The sequence below is a fragment of the Harpegnathos saltator genome, unplaced genomic scaffold (genome assembly GCF_003227715.2).
Source record: "Harpegnathos saltator strain DR-91 unplaced genomic scaffold, Hsal_v8.6 scaffold139, whole genome shotgun sequence".
Lineage (NCBI taxonomy): Eukaryota > Metazoa > Arthropoda > Insecta > Hymenoptera > Formicidae > Harpegnathos > Harpegnathos saltator.
In genome coordinates, this window is record NW_020229916.1 from 129085 (window position 1) to 152551 (window position 23467).

The 23467-nt window shown below is 34.8% G+C and overlaps 3 protein-coding genes across 6 annotated transcripts; 1 reads left to right on the plus strand and 2 right to left on the minus strand.

Moving 5' to 3' along the window:
- Positions 1–64: 64 nt before the first annotated feature.
- On the minus strand, positions 65–14315 carry Klp31E (kinesin-like protein 31E). Of its 4 annotated transcripts, none has more exons than XM_025308081.1 (17): positions 14215–14315; positions 12031–12415; positions 11069–11515; positions 10890–10998; positions 10299–10502; positions 9483–9787; positions 9167–9401; positions 8979–8993; positions 7990–8891; positions 6415–6764; positions 6040–6228; positions 5465–5590; positions 3920–4088; positions 3714–3819; positions 2532–3086; positions 1243–1513; positions 65–276 (listed from the first exon to the last, which is right to left on the minus strand). In XM_025308081.1, the coding sequence occupies exons 2-17, from the start codon at positions 12379–12381 to the stop codon at positions 198–200; spliced, it is 4413 nt and encodes a 1470-aa protein (XP_025163866.1). In that variant the 5' UTR covers positions 12382–12415; positions 14215–14315; the 3' UTR covers positions 65–197. The 4 variants fall into 4 exon arrangements, with proteins under 4 accessions (XP_025163866.1, XP_025163863.1, XP_025163865.1 ...); XM_025308078.1 differs by lacking the exon at positions 14215–14315 and adding an exon at positions 13407–14112; XM_025308079.1 differs by lacking the exon at positions 14215–14315 and adding an exon at positions 13407–14112 and having other exon boundaries at positions 106–1004.
- AIMP3 (aaRS-interacting multifunctional protein 3) lies at positions 14271–15205 on the minus strand. Its single transcript, XM_011144660.1, has 4 exons — positions 15119–15205; positions 14787–14993; positions 14615–14710; positions 14271–14402 (listed from the first exon to the last, which is right to left on the minus strand). The coding sequence occupies exons 1-4, from the start codon at positions 15203–15205 to the stop codon at positions 14271–14273; spliced, it is 522 nt and encodes a 173-aa protein (XP_011142962.1).
- Positions 15206–16297: 1092 nt separating this feature from the next.
- On the plus strand, positions 16298–23392 carry Mat89Ba (nucleolar protein 6 Mat89Ba). Its single transcript, XM_011144589.2, has 12 exons — positions 16298–16448; positions 17666–18127; positions 18215–18686; positions 18909–19190; positions 19295–19568; positions 19654–19948; positions 20176–20400; positions 20527–20961; positions 21782–21942; positions 22157–22410; positions 22522–22931; positions 23091–23392. The coding sequence occupies exons 1-12, from the start codon at positions 16428–16430 to the stop codon at positions 23340–23342; spliced, it is 3543 nt and encodes a 1180-aa protein (XP_011142891.1). The 5' UTR covers positions 16298–16427; the 3' UTR covers positions 23343–23392.
- Positions 23393–23467: the final 75 nt, after the last annotated feature.

Sequence of the window (23467 nt, forward strand, 5' to 3'; positions counted from 1 at the left end):
ATAATATATATAAATATCCCCAATATATATATATATATATATATATATGTTTATATATGTAATACTAAAATTTAATAATGTACAATATGAACTAATAATGGATGGATCAGGTGCATTATCATTTAGATTAAATTAAAACCGTATATAATTGCAAGTTGAATACATAAATTTATCACGGAGTATACGATGCATAAATATTAGCTTTTCAGTGAGTTGCTCCTCTGGAAGGTCCTTGTCTCTCGTTTACAGTAGTTCCACAATCTCACAGTTCCGTCACTTCGTATCGACACGATGACCATGCAAAGCACCAAATTGGAGTAAACAACATAGAAGCAAATAATAACATATATAAATTAAACGTTTTTACACATTAAACTAATAAGAAACATACAGTCATGTAAGTGATTATTTTCTTATGTGTAATTTTGATCCATTAGCTGGAGAAAAAAAGCAGTTTTATACTTTATAATCGCAACAAATACGCATACGAAGTTAGGCAATGAAGTTGACTCGGTGTACTTTGTAAGTCGACTCTCTCAACATATGAGTTCAATCTTTAAAATGTCTAAGGACCTTATACTGGCAGTTAGATCACATGAACTCCTAGACACAAATGCAAATGTAAATATATAGTATAATATATATATATATATATATATATGTGGACACGAAATTCACTCGCGCTCACTTTCATCCGGCACACTCTAAGCGTTAGGAAATACATAATACTGTGTAAAAAAAAGGAAAAGAAAACCAGATATACCAGATAACACTCGACGTATGTCATAGACGTAACAAATGATGCAGACTCATCTGCCGTTGTTATGTGTAAAAAGACACAGTTTAACTTGTAGAAGTAAACATGCGCATCACCACAAAAATATAAGATAGACGCATAGCAGTGAGACGCACAAGCAAGAAGCAAATAAAGTTAAAGGGAAACTGTGGAGATAGACATAGATAATGAGGAATCGGGAATACGCCACAGCTTCACCTCCCCAGAGCTGAAATCAACACATCCGTGACCGTTATATTTTACCCAGAATATCGCAGCGGGCTGTTGGACCCGAATATGCATAATATTTAACACGATTCACGCTAGATAAGTCATGTTTAATGGCGCGCTCTCTCTCTCTCTCTCTCCCCCTCCCCTTCCCTCTTTCGTCTCTGAACACAACCGTCGCTGCGCATCGTCTAATAACCAATTTAGAACTGTTGAGGTATTTGAATTCTGTTACTCACTTGCTTGCTGTAAATATGTGCTGCTGGTTGGTCGCCACGGCGTTGATGGCCGAAGCGTGCGCTCGAACTTCTCCGATGGGCGTGCATTCCCCCAAATGATCCTTAGGGACGGACCATGCTTTCAACACACCACCGCGACATCCCGAGACCATCACCGAACCGTTATTTATTGTGCACAATCCTAAAATCCAGTCCTTGTGCGCGTTGTTCAGGGATTGAACTAATTCCATCTTATTCAAGTCCCAACGCTTGATACACATGTCTCTGGAGCCTGAAAGAAGCAAACCATCGGCGATGAACGAGCGATTCATACGCGACACACTACACAATATACAAGTATTCCTTATGTAACACGCTACTTCTACACATAATTTCGCTTTAATATGATTGGAACATCGAGAATTTGATCGCTGAAGACATTTAAAAATTGCTGATGGAAGAAGCTGCTGAAGCAGATTTGTTGAAAATTTTAAATAAACCTAATCGATTTGTTGGATAATAGTGCAGATGAAAAATCCGAAGTTCGAAATTTTTCATTAAATTAAAAATCATAGGGCATAAACTTAACCGAGTGATTAATATATATATTTTTTTAATATATCCTAATAGATCCTTCAACTGAAAGAAACAAAGTCAAAAAAAAAGCTTTTGAAATGTCTAGCTTCGTATTATGGATTTACAAAGATTTATCTAATGAAAGCAAAAACAAACGAACTATATTCTTAAAAGGAATCTGAACAGAAAACTCTATATACCGCAGGAGAAAACCAGAAAATAAGCAATCAAGAAAACGCTCTCGCCTAGTCCTGCTCAATAATGATGAAAAAGAAAATTAATGTGCATTATTCGATAAGAGGTTTAACGCTCGTTATTGTTAATACGAATGAATAATGTGTTTCTAATAGTTATAAAAATTTTATTTTTGTTGGTTTTTTAAACGCAACCTCCTTTTCTGATTCTTAATGCCAAAGGATTCTTAATGCCACATACCAGACGAGATTTTTAGACAAGTTATCTACCGTATTACACGAGAGATACCTACATTATTAACATTAACATTAAACCGCTACCAGGATTTATTTGTGAAATGACTCGTGATAGAACAGTACGTATTTCCTTCTTACGTAATTATATGATACAGATTTAATTTGATAATGTGAAGGACATAGAGAGAAAATTACATCGTCACGCATACATAACGCACACGTAATTCCTCATGAGAGATCGTCGCGTCATATACGTATGATGCTGGCAGCGAACGTATGTCAGCAATATACGCGTAAGCTTACCGGAAAATAGCGTAGAACCGATCGTGGCGAGGCATTCTACGCCGTCATAATGCGGCGGCGCCAAATTGACGGATGGCCCGGACGCGTTCGCCTCGGCGAGCGATATCAGATGATCCTTGCTGCCGGCTATCACTCGACCGTCTTCAGCAACGGTCAGGCACATGACTGCCGCGGTGTGCGACGTGCTCAATCTACCGGTGTACGTCAGTTTACGCAGATCCCATATTCGCACTTTGTCGCTGGACGCTGTGTACAGTTCCTGCTCGTCCAGGCTGAGCGCCAGGTCGTTGATCGTCGTCTCGCCCATGGGCAGTTGGAGCGTCCTAGACGGAGTCGACAGCGCGATGGGGCCACTTTGAGTCTGACCAGAAGAGAACAATGTCTTTATGCAGTTGTTGCCGGCCCTCAGATCCCAGACTTTGACGTACGCCGCGGATACGCTGAACAGGAGCTGATTCACGGCGGAATATCTCACGGCGACGACGTTATTAGGATGTCCGCTTAGAGTTAGACTCTCGATCCCCGTTTCCAAGTCCCACACTTTTACGGTACGATCTGAAAGTACATAAAATACGAATAATTGCAATTATTCCACATAGTAGAGATATTTTTTTATGTATTCAAAGAGCTTCAGATAATTCGGCTTCGAAACTTTGAATCTTTGAACAATGCGAATTGTTATCGCAATTATTCTTTCTCTATATAGTAGGGATAGTAATATGTTTTATATATTCGAAAAACTTCTCGAATAATTCGTCTTCAAGGCTTTAAATTCTCCACTTCGTTCAGAGATTTGAAATATCGAAGCTTTTGATAGAATCAATTTTGGAGAGTGCATTAAAATTCTGCGCAATCAGTATCAGTTTAATCCTGTCAATAATACACTCATTTTGTGCGTGTTCATAATCATGCGTTTTTTTGTTGAACATATATTATGAAAAAATTGATTTAAAATTTATCAAGCTCTTGACTGCTTGACAAGCTGAATTGTTCACTTAAAACAAAGCGAGTTAAGAAAGCACAAAAAAATAAACAACAAATCATTAACTTTAATTGGTGAACTGTGTGGCAAGTTCCCAAAATAATATCATTACTGTCATTACTCACAATATATAAGAAAGCCCAAATATAATTTATAGCCAGATTACATAGCATTCTTCATCGCTCGTTTCTTCGTGTTACCTTTTGAACCGCTGAAGAGTGAATCCGACGTTACGCACACGGTAAGGACTGCTTTGCTGTGTCCTTCGGCTACGTGGGAACATTGTAAAATGGCTCGTGGTTGCGCCTGATGGAGAAAACACATTTAATGATTTATTCATTCCAGGAAAGAGATAAAGAAAGAAAGACAGCTAGCAAGTTCTCGTTATCTGTTTGCGCTTGCCTACCTTGCCTTGGTATTGCGAAATAATTCCTTTCATCGGCTGTGGTTCGGACGCGATTGGCTGCCTACTCGCGGTTAGTCTCGAAAAAACGTTTTCTTCGCGGCTATTGAACCGCCTGTAGGTAGTTGGGGATCCAGGAGGCGACGATATATCCGTGTGCGCTACCTGCTCCCTGGTAGGTGTGTTTGTTATATGTTAGCGTGTTAGTCAGCCGGCATTTGGCGCATTTCGCTAATCCAGACTATCATGCCGACTTGAAAATCATATTAAACATGCATGTGCAGAGAGAAGAGTGAGACGTTATATTAATCCAGTTGTGTCCGCATGTGTCACGCGTATAATGGAAAATAAATAAAGAGAAAGAGAGAGAGAGAGAGAGAGAGAGAGAGAGAGAGAGAGAGAGAGAGAGAGAGAGAGAGAGAAAGAGAGAGAGAGAGAGAGAGAGAGAGAGAGAGAGAGAGAGAGAGAGAGAGAGAGAGAGAGAGAGAGAGAGAGAGAGAGAGAGAGAGAGAGAGAGAGAGAGAGAGAGAGAGTGCATAATCAAGCGCAATCAGTTCCAGCCGTTATCAAATGCAAATCTCGTATTTTAAAAATCTATACAAAGTAAGAAACGGTACGTGTCGCGCGTCAAGGAAATTCTTTTACTTAGCTATCTGTACTTTCGCCTGTTACTTCTCAAAATTTTGCCGTTTATTATTTCTTTAATTAGCCTATATTACAGAGAAAACGATTTCTTAGATCTATACATATTAACGAGATTTATCAGAAAATTGTCTTGTGTATAAATTAACGTCTCTCCTTATTGCAATTGTTAACAACACGTGTGAGCTGTATAAGTGAATAAAACAATAAATATTTTACGTATCATCAGATACTCATTCGCCGTATATAATGCGCGTGTGTATTGCACACTACATAAATTAAAGTACTTATCTTTAAACACACATAAACCCAGGTTTTTATTCAAAGGTATCGTTTGTAAAAGCAACGTATCGTACGAAAACAAGATGCGGTTCTTGTGGAACACGCAATATACATATGTATTCACGTATAAAAGTCCTATCTATTTTACAATATGTAACACTTAGAAATTTATCGCGAAGGACGTCTCTTATCTGGTATATAAACATACAAAACTTAGAGATATTTTGTACACATAGAATAACATAATAAATATTTCTTGTAATATAACGTATTTGTGTATATGTGTATGTTTGCGTACGCGTATTTTATAACAATAATTTCTACATCGAATTTTTGTTCATGAGACTCTTTCGTGAGACCTGCTCCATTTAACGTCATTTCGTGCTTACATTTGCTTGGACGTGTGTATATGTACCACACTAAATGATATAAACTATTAAATATTAAACATTATATTTATAGGCACGAAATACTTGCACTTGATTCCAATTTCTCAGACAAAATCAACAAAATTAAATCTCATCTCAGGGAAACAAAGTAGTCAACAGTGCATGGAGTAGGAAATCAAGACAGATGTATGCAAAGAATATAAGAACAAGGATGTGCTGCAGGATAATCACTCACATGGAGCCTCCACCTGGATGAATCGGCCGTCGCAGAGCTCTGGGCGACGTGCTGTCGCGACGAGTCAAAGTTGGCGATCCACCAGTCACAGCGCTGCCGTATTGACTCCTCGTTAACACCAGTCCTCTGTGAATATACATAATTTATAATATTGAATATATATTATTTAAAATATTATGTTGCACCAATATAGATAATATACATTATTTCAAAGTATTTACAAGTTCTAAGATTTTCATGAGTGAAAACTGGAAAAGTGAATATTCACTTACTTCTTTTCAGCTATTGTACGTACAAAAATATATTATATATATGCAAAATAATAACTATGCAATAGATGAATATCCATTTCTCTAGTGTTCGTTTATAAACATCTCAATAGATAATATTATTATGTAAATTAAATTAATAAATAAATATTTATAATAAGTAATTGATTCAAGTTACTAGATAATATTATTAAGCAAATTACAAATAATACAATTAACAAAGTGAAAGTTTCTCCCCGCATATTCCTCTCATGTCACATCTCTAAATGCTAACAGTAGCAAGAGATTTAAATACTGTATGCTTACTTCAGGCTACCTGGTGCACTAGGAACCCTTGTAAGAGGGTGGTTATGATTTTGATTCTGATCGTCTGTTTTTAAATTCTCCGGACTAGCATGTATACCATAAAGAAGTTCTTGCGGCTGCGTCGTTCTTCTTCTGACCTTACTGTTGCGCTGTTTCTCCTCACCGAGTATAATTTGGCCATAATTTTCGCTATTACATAAAATACAAATGAAAATTTGGTCTTTGCACAGGCAGAAAGGGTGAAGAGAAATACATTTTGTTCATATGAAAATGTTAAAATCTATATTTTTGCTTATACTTCGAAGTGTAACATTTTATACTTTGAAAAAGAAAAGCAATGCATATAAAAGAACATAATATCACTGTTCGACTTACTTATCAGGAGAGGAGCTTCTTGAACTGGCCGGGCTGTAAGCTAATGCATTATCATGATTGTTCGTGAGTGATAAAAGGTCTCTGTCGCGTAATACGTGCTCCAGTAACTGATGCTGTACGTCGCTCTCTTGTGCAACTTGATTGAGTCGTGACTCCATGTCTCGTACTTCCAGTTGCTTTTGTGCGGCTACGCAGCTTTGCTCCACGGTAAATGCGAGCATTCGTTGCAGTAAGTACTGCGCCTCGTCCACCGTTCGGATGGTGGAGATAAGGGCTTCGACTCCGGGTTCACCTTCCGCTTCACCGTCGCCCATTTCAACCATGTCTCGTTGGCACTCTGAGATACTGTCCTGCAATATTTTTGTGAGTCAGTAAAGAAGATAAGAATAATCGTTGAACTATAAAAGAGTCTTAAATCCGTACTAATAGTCATTACTTGAAATTTTAGTTTGAATAAGATACTCAGATTTGAATTTAGAATTAAATGTTAATTATTTAGTTTGATATGAATTGTTCAATATTTTTTCAGTTGAATCACAATTATAAATACATCACGTACATCATAAAGCAAATGTTCCAATTTGTGATAACTGCACCTGTTTTACTTAACAAGCCTTAACAGCTAATATAAGTCCGTATTTATTCAAGAAATATTAATATAAATATGATATATCATTCGTTATAATAAGTTTTGAATAAAATTAAGTCATAGTAAATGCTGAAATATCATAATTACAAGCATACTTCTGAAAATGATAGTTTGAACTGTTACTTGCTGACATCTTAACAACTGAATGATAGTCAGTATCAAATGTCTACGAATTTTATAGATCTATACAGTGTCATCCTTTAACTTTTCCAAAACCAAACTGCCAAGGGAAAAACAAAATTAAATTATCACGTCACAAAACGGTAGTTCAATTATTTCTGAGAAATATAAATAAATTAAAATCTTTCCATAAATTAGAAAAATACAATTACATAATACAATTGAAATCACAAATGTTCACAAGATTTCCAATAAAATAAAAAGAAATCGTCCATTTAACACATATATCATTAATATATTGAGTTATTTTTATAATAAAGTTACTTTGTTACTAATAGAGTCATCCATTTTGTGATTCAACAAAAAACATTTAACACGTTGAATGCCGGACAAATTTTACATGACCGGCCTAAGACGCCAGAATGAGTTTTTCGTTATACGATACGTACTAGTGCAAAATATTATTTACGGCAGATAATGTGAACTATATTGTCATGCAGTATGCATTTATCTTACCGGGAGTCTTTATGTTGTTGTGATATTGAATATTTATGCGATGGTAATATTGAATATTTTTTAAGTATTGTCATCTACTTCAATCATGCGTTTTTATTAAGCTCAGAATCGCCGGCCACTGATGACCCTCACGGCACCGTTTGCAAATTGAGCGCCGGTCATCGGTGACCCCCGCGGCATTCAACGTGTTAACTAATCTCTGATTCAAGTATTTTATATGAAACAAGTTTCAAATAACGACTGTTAATATGGATCTTACTGAGCCATACAAAATTGTTACTAATTATAACCTGCAAATAGCTGATTTTACTCTTCACATTATCGATCTCTTCGTCAACGTCCGCAGTGTCGCCTCTTGAGTTTGCGATAACGTTTCTGTGCTTCTGGAGCTTCTCTAGATCTCTCCCCAACTCTTCCCTTTCTTGAAGCAATCTTTCCATTTCTCTCTCCGTTTCTGCGGCGGCCTGCTTCGCCAGCGCTTGCTTGGCGATCGTCCTCTCGAACGTCTGCCACCTTTGTTTTAGTGCCTTGGGATTAATCGGTTTAGCTGGTGTACGGCCAGCGGCTTTTTGACTCAAGCCTCTGTCTCTTCTTCGTAGTGCCGTTACCTCCTCTTGTTTACGTCTGAGCACAACTTCTTTCATTCTTTTGTCGGCTTCCAGAGTTCTGATCACATTCGCATTCCTGCGACTTTCCTTACGTAACTGCGCGATTTCTCGGTTGCGTCTCAGCTCATTCTCCTTATGCCGTTGCGCTTCTTCACGCATTTTGTTCAGAAGTTTCACTTTCGCCCTCTTCATCTCCGAAAGTTCGTTTCGTAGGCCCCTTAATCTATTCTCGCTCTGCGATTGATTCTTCAGTAATCTCGCGTGCTCCTTCTTGGCGGATTGCAAAAGTCGCATCTCCTTCTGCATGTTGGAGAGTTTCTTCTCGTATTCGTCACGTAATTTCTTCACCTTCTCGGTGGGAGGCGCAGGTTGCTGTTGCAAGGACATCAACACTTTGTCTCTCTCCTCTTGCGTATCTCTGATACGAGCTTGTAGTTGTGCCAGCTTATCTTCATAATGCTGCTTCATAGTTTGCAAGCGTCTTTGAGAGAGCTCGAGCTCTTGTATCAAGCGTTGCTTTACATCAATGTCCGATGTTAATGCTTCCAATTCGCGACCCATGGCCGCTTCTTCCTCGTCTTCCTCTGTAAAATAATGTACAATGTAACAAAACAAAAATATACAGTTTGAAACGCACGTATGCACGCATGTGTGAACAAGTAGCAGAATACCTCGTGTTTTGGAATCTGAAAGAAAGAAGTTGCTACGATGTATACTCATTATGCAATACTTCGATACAAAAATGAGAACATGTCCTAATAGAAACATTTTGCAGAAATCTTTTCTCATGTGAATTTTTTGCAAAAAGAATGAAATAATTCGCTTTGTGTATAGCTATATGGTATGTACTTGAACGTACCTTTACGATCGGAATCATCGTCGGAATCGTCTTCGCTTACAGAATCCTGCGCATTCTCTGCATCGTCGATTTCCCCTTCGTCCATTGTCTTAACGCTGGTGTTACCATGGCTGTACTGTTCCTTCAAGGCTTTCCACGTTTCGATCTCCTTCTCGAGATCTTTCTTAGCGTCGACCAATAAGGTCGAGGAGTCAGGATGAAACGAGCTATCTCCGTATGGATTCGCCGCATTAACCTGAATAATATTTCATTATGACATCACGAAGCCACTATGTTCATTTTTAACGTTTGTAACGTTAAAATTATGGCATGTTACCTGCATCTGTCTCTTTTTTAATTGTTGATACATGGCCTCCGCTTCTAGCAGACGAGCTCTTAACTCTTCGATTTCTTGAACATAGCCTTGCACCAAACTGGTAACCTGCTCGTCACCTCCACCCAACGCAGTCACCCATTGACCTGCCACTTTCTCAGCTAATAAAAGAGCATTCTTGGCGGTTAATGCCTCAACCGTTTCCGAAAGTGCCTTCACCCTGGTCCGAAGACTCTGCAGTTCGCTGTTTAACATTTGATTTTCATGCCAAGCGTCATTAACTCCGTCTTCACCAACGACTCTTTTGCCTAAAAGAAGCAAAGATAATAAAATGAATGTCCAAATTAGTGACTAAGTAATCTCATTATGAAAATAAATTGACAAATTAATTATATACATCTTAAATATACAAAGTTAAATTTATTAAAAAACTTTAACAGTTGGAACTTTAATTGTTATACTCTTCTAATTTATAAAAAAATTTTAATTTATATATGTTTTCTTCAAATTAACTGATTATTTGTTTTCTCCAAATTAACCATTTAACCATTGAACTAATTAACCATTTAATGACATGATAATTTAATTTTGAAGAAATTAAAAAATAATTTCACAGATCATGGTTGTATTAGTTGATTATTAAAAAGAAAAAAAAAAAAGCAATTGTCACATTGGAGCACTGTCATTAAGTGGAACATTTAGCTTGATAAAAAATTGAATAAAATAAAATAAAAAATAATAAGAAAATGTTATTATGTGTGGTATTTATTATTATGTATAGTACTCAAGTATATTCCAATGTAATCCGATTAAACGTACCTTGTCTATACTCCAACAATTCTAATTGAAGTTGCTGAATTTCACGACGAAGCGAAGCGATCGTCCTCGAACTCTTATCTTGATTAATGGTAACTTTGTTCTTTATATTTCTCGCTCGATTCGCATATTTTAAGGTGCTTAGCGTTTCCATAAAATCTCTATCACTTGGCGATACGCATGCTATCATGACAGTTTGACTATTTCCTACGAAAGACAATTCGTCGCAATATATAATTCACTGCATATATCTAACATTTAGTATCTTGAAATCTCTAAGATATAAAATGAGAAATTTACAAAATGATTATCCTAGATAGAAATATCATACGCAAAGGCGTTCTTCAAGTATAAATCTATTTCCCACATTAGTCTATATGTGACGACTTTCATTCAACGCACTAATTTTTATTCAGTGTTAATGAAAATATTCTTTATATTATCATATTTAAACAAATTGTTGTGGGTGGTTATGAAATTTATCTAGTAACAAAATAATCTTCTAACGTTCAAGGAAAAATTATAAAAAATGATAAGATGACCGTACGTTACATGTATTTTTGTCTTCTATTGCAACTTCATTAATAATTTTACCTCCAAGAGAATCTTGAAGTAATCTGGTCAACTTTGAATCTCTATATGGTATATGCAAAGCTTTCTTCGTCTTGTCACCCAGGGCAGAAATGACATTGCCTAGCGCCAACTGCGAAAAAGATATATGTCATCAGATGATTGACACTCCTTGTCCTTCTTTTTCCCGAGTTCATCCTTACCAATCCGCAATTTATAGAAATGCCTTCTTTCGCTCGATCTCCGGTAGCGCCAGTTCTTTTCAATCTTTCGGAACCCGCCAAATCGACGAAATGAAACTTTGCGGTTAACATTTCGAACTCGTTCGCCAATTCGGCACCGCTCGTGTCAACATCCGCATCCGGATCTTCGATTTTGATGCATCTTTGCTGTTTAATATATAATGTAAATATAGCGTGCGACCTTGAAGACTGGGTATTCATTTGTGTGGATCCTGTTGTACGCGATAATGCACCCAAACGAAGATACTCCAGTGCTTGTTCGAGGCTAGTTACGATTCGCGGTTCTACACCGGCTAAGTGTATATTGCCCGTCGTATCTTCATGAATACGGGCACCTCCTCTCGGTCCTCCTGGTTCTAATAAATCTTTTAAATCTTCATTATACAATTCTAAAAACTGCGCTGTAACCTACGACAAAAAGAGATACATTATTATTATTACATCGACCATGACAAATTGTGCTATATACGTTGAGAGATTCCTTGTTAGAGCTAACTCAAACTAGAGTTATTTGATCAGATAAAATTCAGAAATGCACTGCAATATCATTTTAATCTAAAATCAATTGTTGAGATGTGTAATAAGTAATTTTGTATTTTGTAAGTGAAATAATTATATTTTTACATTGTTTTAATTTTATGAAATATGTGCTATTTTGAAATCTTTATTGTTTCACAAAATTATAACAATATAAAAATATAATCGTTTTATTATAGTCAAAATAGAAAGAAATCTAAAATTCCTTATTACATGATTTTAAATAATTTTAATTTTATTCTTGAAGATATAAAATACTAAAAGTTTCATATTAAAAGTTATGTAAAATTACAATCTCCTAACTTGGCTGAAGAATCTGTTATTAAAAGTATATCTGAATTGTTTTAAAAAACTATATACTATTGTTTAATACTAGAAATACAAACCTTAAATTCTGGAGGCATCTGTGCACGTTCTCTCGCACGTTCCTGTTTATCCGCTATTCCATTGAAAAGATGCTTGATAGCTCTAGGTATGATTCCAACTATATTTTCATCTACTTCTACATCGAAACCAGTGCCCATAGTATAAGTCTTGCCTGAGCCAGTCTGTCCATAGGCAAGAACTGTTGCATTGTATCCGTCTAATGCACCTTCTACTAAATGGTTCACACATGTTTCATAAATTGAATTTTGATCTGACTGTGTGTCGAAAACGTAATCATATGTAAAGGCCTTGTCAGGTCCAAGAAAAACCTGCGGTTCCCCTTGAGGTACTTGAGTACAAATCCTACACATATCAATCACCTCACGAGCTACTTGAGGTCTTATTCTGCAAAAAAGAACAATAAATTCTTATACTAAATTGTCAATAAAATATGATAAAACATATAACAGAAACAATTAATTTTTAAATCAGCAAACAGAACATTCTAGTATCAATGATTTTATAACAAAACTGCTTTCTTTTTTATATATCATTCTAGAATGGAATTGGATTTTTTTTATACAAATTAATTTTTAATTCATCATTCTATATATAAATATATTAAGATAAAATTATACTGTAAAATAAATATATTCGTATACAAAACAAAATGTCACAAATAAAAAATAAATTTTTCATATCTATTTTTATTTAAATTGCTATATCCGGATAATGCAATGCAATCAATCGTGTATCTCGGAATCGGAAGTTGATGATGCAGCTTTCTTAGACAGACGTGTATTAAACGTGTAATTAAGCCCACGCATTTGTCATAAAAGGAGATACCCGAGGATCGGTATTCGCGATCGGTATTTCTACGTTGCGTAGAACTACTAGCGTTTCGTAGAGTTTCTCTTTACGTCGTGATGTAATGGAAAAAATTTCCCCTTGCTCAATCGTCTCTCTTCTCTTCGTATCTTTCATATCTTAGCGGTATATTATGATAAATAAAAAAACTCGTTAGTTACTAGAAGTGCAAACAACGCGCAAGAAAAATATCTTACTTCCATAACGATGTTTGCTATTTCGTTCATGTCGTGGGTGTCTCATTATGCGGTATTGCAAGAAGTAATCAAATGGAATGGCGAGAAATCGTGTAAAAAGCAACCCGGTCTGCGGAGAGAAACGACTTCTGTCTCTCGGGGATTTTTCCTCGCATCGCGACGAAAAGGGAGTCCGCGCGGTCGACTGTATGTGAAAACATCCGCAGCGTACCGCTTGCTCGCCGCTAATGCGGACGCTGCAGTGTTTCTTAGCTGTCAGTTGAAACGCTGACATGGACCAAAAGAGAGACACGGAGCAAAAGTTGAACGCGACTTCGCGTTTTCGTACTTACCGTACGGCAACGCGTACGCTCGAATCATCCGCCATCTCGTTGCGTTCGGCTACGTGTCAATTAGCGAGATGCCGAGTGAAACAGGCCGCTTTTTCGCGTGTTAGGCTAAAATTTAGGCCGAAACGAACGACTCGAAGGCAAACGGTCGACACGACCGCAACGATTGAATCGAAGGCGAAGTCCACAATGTCGCATTCGCCTGCGCACGCGTTACTTGAATGCAACGACCGTGAAAACCTGGCATTCCTCATGCGGCAATGCGGGGGAGACCGCGCATCTCTCGTAATGGAGAGCGATCGCGAGAGCGATCTACCTGTGCGTTACGCGACGTCGGTAGCAGTCACTAAGCAATTATAAAATATTAGCAGGGGGAAACCTTGAAACGCGCCTCAAGCCTGCCTTTCCAACGGCGTCATCATAATTTCTACTAAGTGACACTCGTGATGCGGTAGATCTTATCGAGGCAGACTGTATCACGTACCAATATGTTAAACGAGATAAGAGTGATTAAGAAACGCGATATGGCAGAAATTTGGGCATGCATCGCGACAATTTGAAATGATATTGTGATAAGCCTACATCTGCTATTTGTCTGAAACTATTGCAACGAATCTCTTGCATTCATACATAATGGGAGATTCACAGGACGTTCGATCTGATGTCCAATAAATTTACCCCCTAGGGTCTCTAGCTAGCGACATCTTTGTGTCTAGAAATTATTTTTTGATTGGTTATTCAATGTGATGTATCTTATTGCGATAGAGGAACATATGTGACTGAAATTGTTAAATTAATTTAATCGTTATACCTTGTATGATAGGGAGAAAATATCGCAAGTTTCGAATGCAAAGCATTCTGAGTTAATTATAGGAATATGTGCATTAAATCAAAGGAGATTAAATCCAATTTTTGTCTCAGCCTTTCTTCTTGCTGAACATTGTCGAACCATCTGGACACGTGAACATATTGTGCCTTTTCTTGATAACTTAATTCTTTCTGTAAGAAAAAGTATACAAAATTACAGTATATATTGTTGATGAATTGCTATGATTTGCTACTAACTATATAAATATATATATTTATATATTATTGTCTTATAATTTGTAATTATAATATATAATATATAATTTTTCAAAATGAAATTGAATTTTCTTTAATGAAAAAATTAAAACAAGTTGTAAGACTTATAAATTTATGATAATCATTACCATTATTGAATGAAGAATATAATAAAGTGTAATATCTGCAATGGTCTTCTCAGTGCCAGCTAAATATGTGACATCTATTAATGCTGCATTTAATTCCTGAAATCAAAGAACATATTGACATTTTACTGACTATATAGCATGCTTTGTATATAGGTGCTTATTGTGATATTACATTCAATACTCTCTTGGCATTAAGAGGGAAATCTGCATGATTGACACAGACTGTGACATATTCTAACCATTGTTGCGATCGAGCTTTTGTTTCTTTTTCTTTGCCGAGTATATCAGCATATTTTGAATTTCTTGCAAGCGCTTGTACAATGGTGTTAAATCCTTGGATAGATGATGTATTTTCCTTATTTTCTAAGTCAAGCAGTATCTGAAGCAATATAAAAGAACAAGTGTGGTATTTCGTACAAATCCATTTTTTTAATTTGGTGATACACTTGGTGATACATTTGGTGATACACTTTGTCGTAATTAATATAATAAATGAACACTTACGTTCTTGTCAGAGAACTGTAATTTTCCTGAAGGAACATCTAAATATTGCGCTACTTTTTCTAAACATTCGATATTACATAAAACCATAATGAAAGTTGGCAAATAATATATAGTTGTATCGATATTTACACTAGAAGTAAAATAAAAAACTGCAATACTATCGCATAAAGTTACGTTTAATATTATTAAAATTTCGACGGTTTTTATAAAAATAATGTTGGGTAACGTTTAAACATAACCTTTCCTCTTTCTGCCATAGAAGTTAGAAATACTATTAGAGAGGATGTTACTTGTGTGATGCCCCACTAGTATATATACACTATATTCACTTCTTTGATTGGCTGAAGATTCCATTGGTTACAGATCAACAAATAAGGAATTCGCCCGTCTAAGCTTAAACCAGCTTAAACCAGCGGCACACGATGCTTGTTTTTGTTGTTCCATTCATCTTCGGAAATGCATCAATCAGAACGTAGTATTTTCATCCAGCGAGCAATCCAGCACAAAAACAGGCACCGTGTGCCGCTAGCTTTACTGGTTATATCCAATCGTACTGTAGACAATGGCCGTGTTCAGTAGAACAAAGTGATCAGAGAGCGTTTAATGATTATTGTCTGTGAATGGAGCATTCTTTTAGATTTTTCATAGACCCAGAAGTATTTACCAATCAGGAGCGAGATTCAGTGGAAAATCTAGTAATGTTGTCCAACTGTTGAGTCTGCTGAATGCAGCCATTGGCCGCGTTCAATAGAACAAAATGATCAGAGAGCGCTTAGTGATTATTGTCTATGATTGGAGCATTCTTTTAGATTCTTCATAGACCCAGAAATATTTACCAATCAGGAGCGAGATTCAGTGGAAAATCTAGTAATGTTGTCCAACTGTTGAGTCTGCTGGACACGGCCATTGGCTGCGTTCAGCAGAACAAAGTGATCAGTGAGCGCTTAGTGATTCTCGCTCCTGATTGGTAAATACTTCTGGGTCTATGAAGAATCTAAAGGAATGCTCCAATCACAGACAATAATCACTAAGCGCTCACTGATCATTTTGTTCTACTGGACGCAGCCAATCAGTACGCACCCCATTAGGAGCACATATTTTTAAAATTGGTGTAAGGTGGCGCTTTAAATCTTCAGAATTGGGAGATAAATTGTTTGGCTCTCTTGGCTCACTTGTGCTTCAGAAATTATCCGTTTAGCAACAGTTAGCACGTGTACGCTAGTGCACATGTAATGTTTTATATGTGGGTTTATACATGTGTTAATTGAAAAGGAATTAAAAATATAAGTTTATACATAACAAAATTAAAATGATGAGTTCTCATTTAAAGGTATGTTGAACTTTAAAATCATTCAGAGATCTAAGTTAGTTACTTTATTTGTAAATTGATGTTCGTAACTTTTACTTACATAAATTTGGTTATTCTTTATTAATATTTTGATCTTACAATTTGTTAGTTCTAATTAGAATACCAGTATTTTTCATATATAGAAGTACTTATATTCATAAAAAAGTTTTGATAGTTGCTAAAATTTAAGTTAACGCATTCCGTGTCGCATGTATCACCGCTGGTACACGATATGATAACTATTTTATTATAAGCTAATTACTTCGATCAATGATTATTATTGATCAATGAATATATCAATGAACATAATGAAATATTTTATGATAATATCTATCTTTACTCAAAATATCAAATGGTCTGAATGAAAAGTCGCACAAAACGGCTCAGCACGGAACATTAAAACATGTAAAAAATAAAGTGCTTATTTCATTCTCAGTATTAAAGCCGAGTAGCTCTAGAATTTGATTTGTCCGTTTTTCACTTTTTCGACAACTTCTAAAGTTTCTAATAAATAAAAGTAATATCAAATCCATAAAATTGCTTATAAATTATCATTGAATGTTATACGAATAATACAAACAACATATCTTTTCGAATAATGTTTTAAATACTTTAATGTTAATTAATGGTCAGATCGTTTACAACAATTATAATGTTGCTTTGTTATAATCTTGCCTCTGTTAATGATTCCTCTATCAAAATACCAGCGAATCATAAGTTTCATTCAGGATCTGGTTACTTGGTCTATTCACTCTAGAAGTTGAATAACTTTTTAGATTTGAACTTATTAGTTTTTGGATCATACTTGACTATAATAATTCTATTTAGTTTTTATAGTTTCATTTCTATGCAAAGTTTCATCAAAGCAAATGTTAAAATTATATTTCAAGAATGTGCTTTTTGCATACAAAATATAAATATCCCAATAGAATATTTTTTTAGGAGTTTCAAGAGTTTTAATTGTAGTTTTGTGTAGATCTCCCCAAAGTTTTAAACAAAATTATCACAATTAAAGACAACCTAACCACTAATTAAAAAGTAAATTGATCTCAAAGATCTGTCCTTATTTATAAAAATTTCATGAATATTGAAGGATGGACTTTTATAAAACTGCAGTCAGTTTTTATATATATTAAATTTTATATGTTTTGAACAAATATAAAAGAATAATAAATTTAATAACATTTAAACAATTATAGTTAAACAAGAAAAAACATGATGAATACAATGTTGACTATGAAGAAGAAGAAGATCCAGATAATAAAGAAGAAAAAGAAGAAGACTTAGACTATGGAGAAGAAGAAAATCTAGACAATGAAGAAGAAAGAGAAGATTTAGACTATGAAGAAGATCTAGATAATTATGAGATTGAATCATTTGCATTAAATCAGAAGAAGAGAAAGAAAGTTACAAATGAGATAAGTGATGTGGCTCCTAAGAAGAAGAAGTTTGAAAACCATCTTTATAAACAACCAACAGTTGAGGAACTTCAACAGCATAAGGAGACAGAAGATTCATATCATTCAAATCTATTCAAACTTCAAATTGAAGAAATTCTTAGTACAGTGAAGCTTGAAGATAAATATAAAATACTTTTTGATACTTGGTTTGAAAAATTAAAAAAAACCATTAAATCCATTGATGAAACTGAAGAAATACCAGTTAGTATATAACTCACATATGCATCCATTTACAATGTAATACAAATACAATAGAATTAAATAATTCATTTAACTGGTTTATTTTAGCTTGTGGATAATAATTTGGAAGATAAGTTAGGCATTCATATTCCTGTACCACATGTACCAGAAGAAACCAAGAGTGTTTTTAAATTTTTGACACCATCACACATTGATGTTATTGGATCTTACAACTCGGGGTGTACGCTCGGTCCTAATGTCATTGTTGATGTAATGGTGGAAATGCCAGCTGCTTCATTTGGAAAACAGGATTTCCAAAACTATATATATTTTAGAAAAAAAGCAATGTATTTGGCGTTTATAACATCGAATATAGGAAGTGATATTGCAGAGAGTAAGAAGTTTATCGGCGACGATCTAAGATCTTATTTGAAGCTCCGACCTAATGGAAAATTGAACAAAAAGATTGATATAATAATACACATATCTGCACAGGAGACCAGTTTTCACTTGGATAGGTTTTTACCAGAGAAAAATAGTGTCAGGCCAAAATGGTATTTTGATAAATCTTCAAGTGATGGTGAGTCTATATTTTCATAGAAAATTATTATATCAAATTAATTTTTTTAAGCTGAATTAGGTTGCATTTTTTGCCTTTAGAATGAAGCAAGTGTGTAACTTAGCAAGGGAGGAAATGCAACACCAATTTAGTTAAAATAAACAGACCTATTATATAAACATGATAAAATTGTATTTTGTTTGTATAAAGTGAAATTTCTCATATGTTGTATTACATTCATAGAAACTCTACCATCAACTCCGTATTATAACTCTTTAATACTGCACGACCTAGTAATGAGGAACACAAATGACAATGTTGCACAAATAATAAGACAACATGAAAATTTAAGGGATGCTATAATTTTACTGAAAATATGGCTGAAACAACGTGAATTAAGCAACAACTGTGACGGTTTCACTGGTCACATTATGACTATGTTTGTGATCTATTTACTGCGTACGAAGAAACTTGATCAATCTATGACCAGTTGCCAAATAGTACGGATTACTTGGTCCTGTTTAGGTGTGTTAGGAAATTGTTCAATAAATTCTGTTGATTGTTTTTTTTTTACATGATTGTTTTTACATGATTCTGTGCGGAATAATAATAAAAATCATTTTGTATAGTGCGCCGTAATTGGTGTGAAGAGGGTATCACTATGTGTAAGGACAAAAAGAACCAAGAACAAATTTCCCATTATCATAGCTACTATGATTGTGTTTTCCTTGATATCACAGGATATCATAATTATACAGTACAATTATCTAAATGCACTTTCTCATGGGTGCAGAGAGAAGCAGAACTTTCTCTAAAGCATTTGAATAATAAACATATGGACATCTTCCAAGCTCTCTTTATGCAAAATGTGCCATTTTATAGAGCATTTGATCAAGTTTTATGGTAATTTATATTGTAAACAGATTATACTTACCTTTCTATAAGTATCAAATTTATTTTAAATATTTTACCAGTTTTTTGTATTTAGTTTCCAGGATAGCACAATTTTGGAAAAATTAGTGAACAATAAATCCAGTATGAATGATAAAATCAATTATGGACCAAATAAGCGAAGTCAAATGATCAAATTGCTCGTTGAAATTTTACAAAAAGGTCTAGGAAACAGGATTAACCGATTATGTGTATTGCCTAATCCATTTAAGGAATGGGAATGTACTGAGGACATACCCAGTGATGCTGGAAAACTCATAATTGGATTTGAATTCAATCCTGATACTGCCTTTAACATTCTAGATAAAGGGCCCGAAGGCAATCTAGCTGAAGTAAACAAACAATTGAAATAAGTTTAATTAAAACATACACATAGACTGTGTTCCGCTATTCATATTAAATTATCTGATAGTCAATATTGAAAATTTGTATCATATGTAACATGAATTATAGACTCTCCATATTGGCAATAAATATCTGGACATAGCCCTAATAAGATAGTAAAGTAATATATGTCATAATCGTTATTTATATATTTCGGTATTTATATATTTTACAGGCAATTAATTTCAAAAAATTCTGGAGAGGTAAATCGGAATTGCGAAGGTTTCAAGACGCATCGATTCGTGAGGCTGTAATTTGGTCAAAAGGTAAAACTCTTTCGGATAAGAGAGCAATATGCAAGAAAATAATAATATATTTACTAAAGACAAAATTGAAAATTTCCAAAAATCAGTATTTGTTCTTTGTGGATCAACTGGATGATTTCCTGAAGTTGCATAAGGTAATGTCACACAATGTTACTTGCAAATATATCTTCAGTTAATTATACTGATTCGATTGCACTTTTCTTTATAGTCTTCAGTTATTATTATATTTCCTATAATTCATGATTGGTATTTCTGTCTAGTACAAAATAACGCATTTCGCATATGGCACTGGTGAAGAAGCTACATTAAAAGTTCTGAAAGCTTTCAACAACTTGGAACAGAGTTTAATGTCTTTGAGTGACATGCCATTGACAATAAACGGCGTGCAAGGATCGAGTCCAGTTTTCCGATACACAGAGGTCTTTCCACCGCTTGCTACCATTCATCGAAGTAGCAATGGTGTCACCGAGGAGGACAAGAATTGCTTCGTACTTGCGAAAAATATTAAAAGATGCCCTGCGTATGTTCACGCGAACGAAGTGGTGTTACAATTATCGGTCAGTGGAAAATGGCCCATAGAGTTGGAAGCCATTAGAAGAACGAAAGCAGCCTTTCATCTACAGATTGCTGAATGTCTCAGAAAACAGCATCAACTGAAAGTACAAGCTAATCCCTCTTATGTGGATGTAATGCAGGTTAGTAGAATTTACATTAACAAAATACATTAATATACAAAAAAGTATGCCCTAGTTCTCGAGTTGATCCCAAATTTTAATTTTACGGTAATTTACGACAGATTCTATATAAAACAATTTAGAGATAATTTGTTCTCATTATTTGATATTTACGGTAACTTTTCGATTATCAACATATTTTTGTAACTAAGTTCCAAAGTAGAAACAGAATTCTATTAAAATCCGTTTAAAATTGGTCGCAGAAAATAAATTTTATAATCCACTTCGTTTGAAGTGTAGTTAGTGAAAACCCCAGCTTTTTCTATCGTTTATATCTGAAAAACTACTGATGTTTCTATTGATGTTTTCGTGGGGGAAATCCTAAGTTGCTAAGAGAACCTTTTGGTAAGATTAAAATCGCGAGAACTGAGACATCCTCTTTATCGATGTATGTACTACTATATCATTATACATATTATAAATATTGTATACAGGGTGTCCCATTTTAATGTCACACCCCAAATAACTCTTCAGTATTGAAGCTTCAAGGAAAATGATCTGAATAAAAGTTGTAGGGATTTAAGTGAGCTACCTTATGATGAACTTGACTTTGACCTTGACCTCTATTTTCAAGGTCATTTGAAGATCAACTTGCGTTTTTTAAATGGGAACCTTTATTTTTTACTACATTGTTTTTTTTCTACTAGTTAATTTGAACTATTTTTGTCTAAAACATTTTTTTATTTATCTAATATTTTTTGAGATATTTGAGGAATATACTGAAGTATTGTACATAATTGCTATGTTCTTTCTTACTAACACGAGATTCTGTTTTCAATAGGATGGGTTCATTTTCCGGTTAAGAGTGGCAATTCAAAAGGAAATTGCTTTAGTAAAACAGATCAAAGCAGATGGAGTTATCAAATATAGGGACAATGAAGAATCTATTGAACTGGAAAACAAACTGTTTCATTTGCCGCAACTAAGTAGCGCCTTGCATGGGTAAGAATCAACGAATGTAATTATGATCAACGCATATAACATATGACATTTATTCATATCGCAGAATATGAATTTATAAGCATTCTATGATTTATTTATATTCGTAGAATATGAATCTAGAATATTAAGTACTCTTCGTTTATATCTGAAGAATATCAATGGTGGAATCGTGATCTGTTGTGATTTTTTAACACCATACTCTTTCATTAAACAGGTTGTATTCTCAACAGCCATCATTTGGTCCCGCTTGTTGTTTAGCAAAACGATGGCTATCGGCGAATCTAATGGATGATGCCCATATACCAAACACGGTAGTTGAATTGCTTATAGCATCCATATATTTGACCCCAGCACCGTATAAACCGTCTCAAACACCGCAAGTAGCATTTTTACGTTTTCTGGAATTCATTGCAAAAGCACCGTGGGACACTGACCCGATCATCGTTAATTTTAATGACGAAATGACTAGTAAGTATCCTTTGAATATTAGCAACTCCTGTTCCTTTATTACCAGTCATGAATTGTCACAATATGCTAATAATTATGTCATATAATATAACGCACTGCATTCAATTTCAGACGAGGAAATTTACGCTGTTGAGACTTTATTTATTACCGCTCGCAGTTCTCTACCACCATTATTTATATCGACTCCTTATCATCAACAGAAGTCCTTGTGGACCAAAAAAGCGCCTTCACAGTTGATTTTACGACGTATAAATGTACTCGCGAAGGAATCGTTGAAAATATTCGACGATCTGTTTCTCAAAGATATGGTACTAGATGCGAAACGAATGTTCCGTCCTTCATTGTTAGAATACGACTGCCTGATATATCTAAAGTCGACTATGAATCCACGAAGACTTCAGGCAATCGATATACCAGACGATGTGGATGTTGTGGATCTACATCCGTATAAGTCGCATTCGCTTCAAAAAATTCCAATTGTGGACTTTGATCCCGTACAATGTTTCCTGAGAGATTTAAGGGTTTGTATCTTGAAATTACTAATCAGTTCTATAAAAAAAGTGATTGTTAATTTCATTAATTCGCTGCATATATGCGCGCTTTAAAAAGAAAAAAGTAATTTATGGCATTATGATTTAAACGAGATTTGTATTTTATGTTCATTTTCATTTTATTTTCAGGACGGCTACGGCGAATACGCATTATTCTTCCACGACACTTACGGCGGTTCTATAATAGGAGTGTTACTGAAACCTTCTGCTCTAGAACGTAAACAATTTAAAGTATCAGAAGTCAATTGTCGAAAACTGGATGACGATGATAATCTCGTTTTAAATATATCGGCAATGATCGAAGATTTTTATACTCTGGGCAAGGGTATCGTATGTTCTATTGACATACCGAGGAACAGAGTTTCCTCAACGTCACAATGAACATGGTAGATTGAGCAGAAATTAATCTAAAATTAATTTTATATTAATTTAAAATTAATTTCAAATTAAATATTAATTATTAAGTGAAATTAATTTAAAATTAATTTTAGATTCATTTTACATTG

Coding starts and splice junctions, on each gene's coding strand:
- Klp31E (XM_025308078.1), bottom strand. CDS start 13,441: ATGGCGGATGATTCGAGCGTACGCGTTGCCGTACG. Junction 9,402..9,482: donor TAAAAAAGAGACAGATGCAG/GTAACATGCCAT, acceptor AATATTATTCAG/GTTAATGCGGCGAATCCATA. Junction 277..1,242: donor CACATATTTACAGCAAGCAA/GTGAGTAACAGA, acceptor GTCGATACGAAG/TGACGGAACTGTGAGATTGT.
- AIMP3 (XM_011144660.1), bottom strand. CDS start 15,205: ATGGTTTTATGTAATATCGAATGTTTAGAAAAAGTAGCGCAATATTTA. Junction 14,994..15,118: donor TACAGTTCTCTGACAAGAAC/GTAAGTGTTCAT, acceptor ATATTGCTTCAG/ATACTGCTTGACTTAGAAAA. Junction 14,711..14,786: donor ATGCCAAGAGAGTATTGAAT/GTAATATCACAA, acceptor CTTTGATTTCAG/GAATTAAATGCAGCATTAAT.
- Mat89Ba (XM_011144589.2), top strand. CDS start 16,428: ATGATGAGTTCTCATTTAAAG. Junction 19,949..20,175: donor CCGAAGGCAATCTAGCTGAA/GTAAACAAACAA, acceptor TATATTTTACAG/GCAATTAATTTCAAAAAATT. Junction 22,932..23,090: donor GTTTCCTGAGAGATTTAAGG/GTTTGTATCTTG, acceptor TTTTATTTTCAG/GACGGCTACGGCGAATACGC.